Source organism: Octopus bimaculoides, chromosome 15, assembly GCF_001194135.2.
Source record: "Octopus bimaculoides isolate UCB-OBI-ISO-001 chromosome 15, ASM119413v2, whole genome shotgun sequence".
In the NCBI taxonomy this organism is placed as follows: Eukaryota; Metazoa; Mollusca; class Cephalopoda; order Octopoda; family Octopodidae; genus Octopus; species Octopus bimaculoides.
Genome location: NC_068995.1, coordinates 10,532,330 through 10,542,329, shown reverse-complemented (window position 1 = coordinate 10,542,329; position 10,000 = coordinate 10,532,330). Strand labels below are relative to the sequence as shown.

The 10,000-nt window shown below is 40.3% G+C and overlaps 1 protein-coding gene across 1 annotated transcript in view; it reads left to right on the top strand.

The window, feature by feature from the left end:
• LOC106871052 (zinc finger ZZ-type and EF-hand domain-containing protein 1) overlaps positions 1 to 10,000 on the top strand; it is a 75,675-nt gene that overhangs the window by 58,358 nt on the left and 7,317 nt on the right. The window contains exons 56-65 of the mRNA XM_052973449.1: positions 940 to 1,061; positions 2,053 to 2,188; positions 3,009 to 3,062; positions 3,432 to 3,563; positions 5,006 to 5,120; positions 5,603 to 5,793; positions 6,533 to 6,724; positions 6,855 to 6,925; positions 7,821 to 7,931; positions 8,467 to 8,806. Of these exons, the coding sequence (XP_052829409.1) occupies positions 940 to 1,061; positions 2,053 to 2,188; positions 3,009 to 3,062; positions 3,432 to 3,563; positions 5,006 to 5,120; positions 5,603 to 5,793; positions 6,533 to 6,724; positions 6,855 to 6,925; positions 7,821 to 7,931; positions 8,467 to 8,806 (1,464 nt within the window). The remainder of the gene's footprint in view (positions 1 to 939; positions 1,062 to 2,052; positions 2,189 to 3,008; positions 3,063 to 3,431; positions 3,564 to 5,005; positions 5,121 to 5,602; positions 5,794 to 6,532; positions 6,725 to 6,854; positions 6,926 to 7,820; positions 7,932 to 8,466; positions 8,807 to 10,000) is intronic.

The window sequence follows — 10,000 nt, the reverse complement described above, 5'->3', positions numbered from 1 at the left end:
TCATTAGACTGCAACCATCTTAAGGGTCTGCTTTTAAGTTCTTTTAGTCAACTATTTATGTATAGTCTTTTAGTGTTAGTGTTTGCTTGGTAAGGTGGCAAGCTGTCAGAACTGTTAAAAATGCTGGACAAAATGTTTCATGGCATTTTGTCCATCTTTTGTCTGTTTCAGTCATTAGACTGCGGCCATGCTGGGACCCTGCTTTGAGGAATCCCTAGTACTTTACATTTTAAATCTGTTACTTATTCTATCAATCTCTCAAGTGTTTTCTATTATGATGTGACACTCCGTTGCTTACGACGATGAGGGTTCCAGTTGATCCGATCAACGGAACAGCCTGCTCATGAAATTAATATGCAAGTGGCTGAGCACTCCACAGACACGTGTATCTTTAATGTAGTTCTCGGGGGAGATTCAGCGTGACTCAGAGTGTGACAAAGCTGGCCCCTTTGAAATACAGGTACAACAGAAATAGGAAGGAAGAGTGAGTGAAAGCTGTGATTAAAGAGTATGACAGGGTTTGCTATCACCCCCTGCCAGAGCCTTTGGATAAGATCAGTGGCGTGAAGAGGGGAGGCTGGTATGCATGGGCGACTGTTGGTCTTCCATAAACAACCTTGCCCAGACTTGTGCTTAGGAGGAGAACTTTCTGGGTGCAATCCCACAGTCATTCATGGCTAAATGAGGTCTATTTAATGGTGGTGATGGTGGCAGCAGAGATAGTTATGGTGGCGGTGGTGAAGAGAAAGAGATGGAAAAAGTCAAAGAGAATGTGTTGGTTTACTATTTTGCTTGTTTTAACCACTAATCTTAATATTTTAAAGGCTCTTCATTTTCCACAAGAGCCATTTATGAATGAATTCTGTTTAATTTTTCCTAATTTTTCTTAAATTTTCTGATCTGTTTTCCTTTCTTGTTCTTTCTCTTGTTCTTTCTCAGTGTGCTGATGAATCGATAGAATCCCTGGCTGGTGATCTCCCAGACTTCCCTTCTGCTACAGCAAAGGTTGGCGAGAAAATGATCAATTTCCTTCTTCACCAAGGTGCCTGTAATGTTGAATAGTGAGTTTCAATTCTCAGTGTCACGTTGTTTGAATGAATCTATGCTTGCTCAGTCATGTGCATCTGTGTTTATAAAGTGCTCCAACCATGACCATCTTGTCTCACTTTTGATATATCCACGACTGGAATGTGATAGTTGGGTGCAGCTGATTTAGTGACTACTTTTTGGCATGTGAGAGAGAGAGAGAGAGAGAGAGAGATACACATACACACACAATGAGAAAAAAGAGGGAGATATTACAATTTATTAATTGAATATGACTGACTTAAATTCATTCTGATCCCTCATCCACATAAAGAGAAATATGATCACAGAGAGAGAGAGAGAGAGAGAGAGAGAGAGAGAGAGAGAGAGAGAGAGCCTGCTCGTGAAATTAACGTCAAGTGGCTGAGCACTCCACAGACACGTGTACCCTTAATGTAGTTCTCGAGGATATTCAGCGTGACACAGTGTTATTTCTTTACTACCCACAAGGGGTTACTCACAGAGGGGACAAACAAGGACAGACAAAGGGATTAAGTCAATTACATCGACCCCAGTGTGTAACTGGTACTTATTTAATCGACCCTGAAAGGATGAAAGGCAAAGTCGACCTTGGTGGAATTTGAACTCAGAACGTAGCAGCAGATGAAATACTACTAAGCATTTCGCTCGGCATGCTAACGTTTCTGCCAGCTCGCCGTGACACAGTGTGACAAAGCTGGCCCCTTTGAAATACAGGCACAACAGAAAGAGGAAGAAAGAGTGAGAGAAAGTTGTGGTGAAAGAGTACAGCAGGGTTCGCCACCATCCCCTGCTGGAGCCTCATGGAGTTTTAGGTGTTTTCGCTCAATAAACACTCACAACGCCCAGTCTGGGAATCAAAACCGCGATCCTATGACCGCGAGTCCGCTGCCCTAACTACTGGGCCATTGCGCCTCCACTGATTTAACATATTAACAGAGCATGTAAAGTGAACTTGAATTTTCTGATCTTCTTTTTCTATTTCAGTGGAAACACGCAACAAGCGTGCACAATTGCTTGTATGATACAAAAGCTGAACAAGACTGAACAGTGGAACCCGGTGGTGGTTAACTGCCTCTATGAGTGCATCTCACCACTCTTTGAGAAGCTTGCTTCAAATCCTGTATGTAATGTTTATAGTACAATTTTCTTTTATTGCGATTGTTGTTGCTGTTGTTGTTGTTGTTGAACGCCAGGTCAGTTGTGATACAGTAGATGACCTTTGGTCAAAAGCATTTCATCTGTGACCATCCTGTTTTTAGTTTTTGTGTAAGCATAGGCATGGCTGTGTGGTTAAGAAGTTGGCTTCTCAACTCTGTGGTTTCTGGTTCAGTCCCACTGTGCAAGACCTTGGGCAAGTGTCTTCTGCTATGGCCCTGGTCCAACCACATCCTTGTAAGTGAATTTGGTAGATGGAAACTGTACAAATCCCATTGTGCACATATGTGTGTGTGTATTTGAGTGTGTGCATGTGTTTTTTTTGTCTATGTGTGTGTGTTTTGTGTGTGTTTGTGTGTGAGTAAGTATGTCTGTCTGACTGTTTACATAATTTAAACCAGGGGTTTTCAAACTGTGGTCTGCGGACAGCAAATACTTTTTATGGGCAATTTGATTTTATACATGTTTTTTTAATCGAAATCTTTTAATTGACAATAAACCTATTTGTTAAATACTGTTAAATAAATAAATGTAAAAATATGTTATTTTAAGCAAATATTTATGTATAAATTTCATAAGCGTTTATAAGGGGGTCCCTAAGGTAAAGCCTGAAATATAAAGTCAAAAAGTTTGAAAACCCCTGATTTAAACCACTTCAGAATAGGAAGTTTTTTGCCGTCGGACCAAGGGTGGTCTTGTGTAGGTGGGTATCAAAAGGATTAATCAAACTCTGTTGTTATCTTGCTTGTTCCTAAAACTGATGTTTTTGTTTCTTCCACTTGCAGGAAGGTACCCCACTGGTTTTATTCTGCATGTTTGTACTGACAGGATTCCCTCACGTAAGTGTGCACATATCACTTTTATCATCATTGCCACCTTTTATTGTCATTTCTCATCTGTTTATTTCTGTACATCCATTGGTTGCACTTGACCATAAAGTGCAAGAACGAAACTTGCTTAGAGGGTGCAAACCCAGCTCTTTTACAAACAAGGCCAATTTCTTCAATTTTGATATCAAAACAAACACAGATTTAATAATAATGATTATTAGCCTGGTGCAGTCTTCTGCCTATCCAGCTACTGTCAAATCCTTCCAACCCATGCCAACCCATGTCTCTTTTGTTGAACCTCAATCTGTCAGTTTCTTTATCTCCATCTTTCATGTTATCTCTGTCTGACTATTTCTCTCCGTCTACTCCTCTTTACAGATTCCGTCCATAGGCTCATTAATTCACTACAGTTGGAATGGTCAGAAGGAGAAACCTGGAATTGTACTGAAAACTTACTGTGAAAAACGTCAGACACTGATTGCTGATGTGGTTAGCAAGAAGGTGCACTGTGTAAGTATTTGGAGTGGTAGTGGAGTGTCGTGTGGAATGGAATGGGATGCGGTGTGACATGGAGTGGAGTGTGGTATGGCATGGTGTGGTGGAGTGGGGCGTAGTGTGATGCAGAGTGTAGTGTGGTGCAATGTAATGTGGAGTCTGGCATGATGCGGAGTGTGGTGCGATGCAGCGCGAGGAAGAGTGTGCTGTGGCATGGAGTGTGGCGTGATGCAGAGTGTGACATGATGTGGAGTGTGGCATGATGTGGATTGTGTTGTGGTGTGATGTAGGGTGTGGTGTGTGGCGTGACGTGGAGTGTGGTGTGGTGTGGAGTGCAGTGTGGTGTGGAGTGCAGCATGGAGTCTGGTGTGGAGTGGAGTGTGACATGGAGTAGATTAGTGCAGCTTATTCATATGTTAATTGTTACTTTTCTGAGCTTGTTGATTGGTTAAAATCCTACCTTAACTTTTAGCATGAAGAGATGTGGTGTTTATTCTTATTCGGTTTGGTCCGGTTGACCTTCACACTCCTACACAGACCCCTAAACTGTATGCATTTTGTAATGACCCAGAGGGTCAGCCAGACTCAACTCTAATGATTACCTCATCATACTCAAATTACATCCAAAACCACCAGAATCTACAATGGCATTTAGTCAAGCCAATAGAGGGAGCCTCTATGTCAACAGCTCTCAACTGTGACTCTCATGGACACATGTGGCCCTCAAGCATCCTTCTGATAGCCCCCAATAGTCTTCCCTCTATAAATATAATAGATTTTTATTTAATTGACTTGTGTTTTACGTTTTTTTTGGTGTGGGTCTCCTAAACAAATCCATGTTTTAGATCTGACCTGGATATATTAAAAAGCTTGAGAACCATTGCTATATGTGGTCTCACTACCTGCTAGAAATAGCAGCCAAGCATCCCTCAAAATTACACACTATCTTCATCATCATCATCATCATCATCATCATCATCATCATCATCATCATCATATAACATCCACTTTCCATGCTGGCATGGGTTAGATGGTTTAACTGGAACTGGTAAGCTGGAGAGCTGCACCAGGCTCCATTCTGATTTGGAATGGTTTCTATGGCCGGATGCCTTTCCTAACACTAAACACATTACAAAGTGTATTGGGTGCCTTTTACTTGTCACCAACATTGGTCACGATTACAATTTCACTTAGCTTGATGAGTCTTCTCAAGCACAGCATATCGCCAAAGGCCCCAGTCGCTTGTCATCACCTCTGAAGCCCAGTGTTCAAACACCATGCTTCACTAACTCGTCCCGTGTCTTCCTGGGTCTACCTCTTCCACAGGTTCCTTCCACAGTTAGAGATTAGCACTTCTCTTACACAGCTACAAAAATTAAAAAACAATGGATAATCTAGATAATGTGATCCTAAATACACTTGTTTGGGCTTTCATCTTTGTTTTTCATCTCTTACAGGTAGATGATGACAGTTTTTCAGTCGTTAACGAGGGCATTGACATATCCAGGTGTGAACACAAATTCATTGAACTCGTTATTAATTTAATAAAACAATTGTGCAAAATTTTCAAGGGTAAGTTGTCTTTTGTAGTGTTTTTTTTTTGATGTTTTCTTTCTTTACATTTTCTATGATTTTCTTCCATCTTTCCCCAGGGGCAGGCATAATTACATGGTTAAGGGTTTTGCTTCATAATTACATGGTTTCACATTTCAGTCCCTCTACATGAAACCTCGGGCAGGAGTCTTCTTGTATAGCCCTAGGCCAACCAAACCCTTGTGAGTGTATTTGGTTGATGGAAACTGAAAGAAGCAACATTGTATCGGTCAGTGGTTAGGGTATTCAGCTCATGATTGTAAAAGTCATGAGTTCAATTCCTGGTAGTGCATTGTGCCCTTGAGCAAGACACTGCATTTTACATTGTTGCAGTCCACTCAGCTGGTAAAAATAAGTTGTACCTGTATTTCAAAGAGCCAACCTTGTTACATTTCTGTGCCATGCTGAATCTCTCTGAGGACTACATTAAAATACCTGTAAATTCTTGTTTTCTGTTGCAGACAAAAAGAAACTCTGTATGGATCTCACCTGGGTAATGGCTTTGTTACAAAAACTTCTCTACCAAATCTTCACCAATCTTAGTGCTCTCTTTGTGAAAGATGTTTATGATCCAGCGCTAATCCAGTGTCTTGTGGATCTTGCCAGTCAGGGTACTGGACTCAGTAAACAATGGTTACTCAAAGACTTGGAGGTTAGAACGTTTCTATATTCTGTTATTGTTCTTGTTTTTGGACTTTTAGGTGTGGCTATGTGGTAAGTTTTCTCCTTAACCACAAGGTTCTGGGTTGAGTTCCACTACTTGGCACCTTGAGCAAGTGTCTATTACTATAGCCTTATAAAGTACTGGGATCGATAGAATCAACTACACTACCTCCCTCGAACATGTAGCTGTGAGACTATATCAAAAACCTTTATTAACCGTTACAGTACGGGAACTGTTTTGGTGCATGTGTACTTGAGACATGGAGACTGAGTTAACTTGGTTTTGATAGTAGGGTACTATCTTATTTCTTTATTGCCCACAAAGGGCTAAACATAGAGGGGACAAACAAGGACAGACAAACAGATTAAGTTGATTATATCGATCCCAGTGCGTAACTGGTACTTATTTAATCGACCTCGAAAGGATGAAAGGCAAAGTCGACCTTGGCGGAATTTGAACTCAGAACGTAACGGCTGACGAAATACCGCTAAGCATTTCGCCCGGCGTGCTAACATTTCTGCCAGATAGTAGGGTACTATCTGGAATTCTCCACATTTCATATGATGTAGTACACATTCTATTTTTACTGGCCAATAGAAAGTGGTTGTGGGAGCTGATTTAATTTAATGGGAGGAGGTGAAAGTTAAGAAAAACAACTGTTTTTTTTTATTTAAAGATATTTATTTTTGTGTTTGTTTATTTATTTCTTGATTTTTTTTTTTTAAAGTTGTTGATGTTGCTGCAATATATGACGAAATCTAACTCCATCCACAATGCCAAGAAAGCAAGCCAAAAGTCCCCGAAATTTGGAGGCATGGAATCCCAGAGTAGACAGTTGCAGGACATAGATATCCCAGATGCAAGCAGTGTGAAAGTTGAGAAACTTGTACTCGCTGACTTATCAGACATAGAAAATACAGTAAGTTCTATAATATTTCTAGAATGTCAGACGACTCTATAGTGGCTCCTTCATTGTGTTGTATTGTCCTGTATATGAGAAATATATGTGTGTGGATGACTTGAGTTGAATTGTCTTTTCCTCATTTCAGCACCCATTCCATCAGACAGACTCCTTTGAAGTTATTGTCGAAAATTTCTTATCCAAGAAAGCTGAAGACAGGTCAGTGTGTAGCTATTGTACTTGTTACTCTTTATGTCTCAAGATCATATCCACCAAGGTCACCTTTGCTTTTCATTCCTCCAGGGGTCAACAAATAAAGTACCAGCCAAATAAAAAAAAAATAAAAAAAACACGCACTCTGTTGGTTACAATGTCAAGAATTCCAGTTGATCTGATCAATAGAACAGCTTTCTCCTAAAATTAACATGCAAGCGGCTGAGCACTCCACAGACATGTATACCCTTTACATAGTTCTCAGGGAGATTCAGTGTGACACAGAGGCTACAGTAGAAGACACTTGCCCAATGTGCCACACAGTGGGACTGAAACCGGAACCATGTGGTTGGTGAGCAAGCTACTTACCACATATATTTAGTTTGTTATGCCATGTGAACGGTGTCTGATGATTGTGCTGGGACACCAGACATGTTATAAAACAATGTTTGATATGCTCTCAGCACATGAAACTAACAGTAGCACATAAAAAAACCATATGTGTTTATTAGATAATATTTATCTCTCACCAAATGGAGTACTTTTTTTGCTGATCTTACCATCATGGAACAGTACACTATATGTATATATATATATATATATATATATATATATACACACACAGACACACACCTTATTCTTGAACAATAATATTATTGGTGGTTAAGCTATTGTCTGATGATGGCTTAACTGGCTGAAACTTTGAAGTCACTGCCAATAATATTCTTGTTTAAGAATAATTTATTTGTACTATGCTTGCACACTGATATAATCATTTGAGTGAAATGGATATATTTTATGAAAAGGTGTTCAGTTCTATGCAAACGTTCAACCCACCTTATTTTACTCCCCATATAAACCTTTGTAATCCCTGTCTTCTCCCCTGTTTTTACCTCTACAGTTCTTCGACTGACCCCCTGACCTCCTCTGATGACATCTTACCAACCTCCAGTAATGACCAAACAATAGATTCTGGGGTTCAATTCTTGGAATTCAAAGGAATCAAAGAAGTGTGAGTATCACAACATTGCTCACTCTCTCTCTCTCTCTCTCTTTTATTGCTGCTGCTGCTACTACTACTACTACCACCATCACTATCACCACCACCTTCAACCTGGTATACTGTTCTACAACTGTCTCTACTGTATAATCATATACTGTTGTACTACTGACAACACAACTACAACACACCACATTATATAGTTTTACTGCTACCACCACCACTACTCTTCACCACATTACTACTACTACCACCACCACCATAGTACCTGGCACAGGTACTTTTTAAGTAGCACTGGCACCTGAAAAGATAAGCCTGTATGTGTGGAAGACAACGATTTTACTTGGCTCAGCGTTCTGTTCTATCCTCTCATATTCTCTTTATTCTATTCTAATGTGTTCTGTTATTCTATTCCATTCTACATCCAATGTATTTTATTCTTTCTTCTTCCCATTCATTTTTATCCTGTCCTATTCTCTTCTGTATCATTCCATCTCATTCTATTCTGCCCCGTCCTAATTCGTTTCATTCTTTTATTCCTCTCAAGTTTGACAAGCTGCACCACAGAAGAAGTGCCACACTGTTTCGAAGACCTGATCACGCTGCCAGACGAAGTTCAGAATGACATTGAACAAGAACGGCACAAGAAGAGTGCTGAACTGTTGCAGAAGGAACACAAGAGCCGTGTGTCGGACAGCTACCTGCTTCAGCTGACCAGAGCCATTGTTGTTCTCTACTCTCGCCAGTTACTTGTGTCTTTACTCTCTGCCTGGCCAGATGATGTTGCACCAGTCGAGGCAAAACTCTTTGGGGTTTCTGATGGTCACCAAGTATCTTGTATATTTGATCTTTTACATGGTGTACTGCCTAAAAAGGTGACTGACCAGGTATGTAACACATAGACAGACTGTTATTTTTGGTGGTGGTCATGATGGTCAAGTTGGTTATTTTTCATGTCTTTGCTGTTGTTGTGAATCATTAAAGATGATATAGGCATGACTGAGTGGTCAAGTATACTTTTGTAGAGGCATGTGGATTAATGGTTAGGGTGTTGGACTCATGATCGTAAGATTGTGGTTTCAATTCCTGGACTGGGCTGCGTGTTGTGTTCTTGAGCAAAACACTACATTTCACGTTGCTCCAGTCTACTCAGCTGGCAAAAATGAGTAATCCTGCGACAGACTAGCATCCCATCCAGGTGGGGAATATATACGCCATAGAAACTTGGAAACCGGCCCTTGTGAGTTGGCATGGTTTGAAAAGGTAATTTTACCTTTTTTACCTTTACTAAGTATAATTTGCAGCCATGAGGCTTTGGGGTTGATTCCACTGTGTGGTACCAAGAACAAGTGTCTTCTACAAGAGCCTTGGGTTGATCAATGCTAGTCCATGACAAGGTTAACCTCATTTTTAGTAAAACAATGTAAAATGAAGTGTTTTGCACAATTATGTACTACCTTGACTGGGAATTGAAATCGTGACCTTATGATTGAGAGCCCAATACTCTAATCACTGGGCCATGCACCTTGTTTGTATATAAATGACTATAGGACTTAAGCAGTATGATTGTCAACTCAGCCTAGGCGTTTGCTTGCATTTAGTTGTTATTGGCGCAGTAGGAAATAAAGTGTCTTGCTCAAGGACACAATGTGCCGCTGGGAATCAAACTCATGGCCTTATGATTGCGAGCTGAGTACTCTATCAACCATGTTTCCACACTTAGTAATAAGTGAACACATTAAATAAGTGAATGCAGTAAACAAGTGAATACATGGAGCAAGTGAACACATGAAGCAGGTGGACACATGAAGCAAGTGAACATGTGATGTAAGTGAACATGTGATGCAAGTGAACATGTGATGCAAATGATCACATGAAGCAAGTGAATGCATGAAGTAAGTGAATGCATGATGCAAGTGAACACATGAAGCAAGTGAACACGTGATGCAAATGATCACATGATGCAAGTGAACATGTGATGCAAGTGAACATGTAGTGCAAATGAACACGTGCTGAAAGTGAACATATGGTGCTAGTGAACATGTGGAGCAAGTGAACACATGATACAAGTGAACACATGA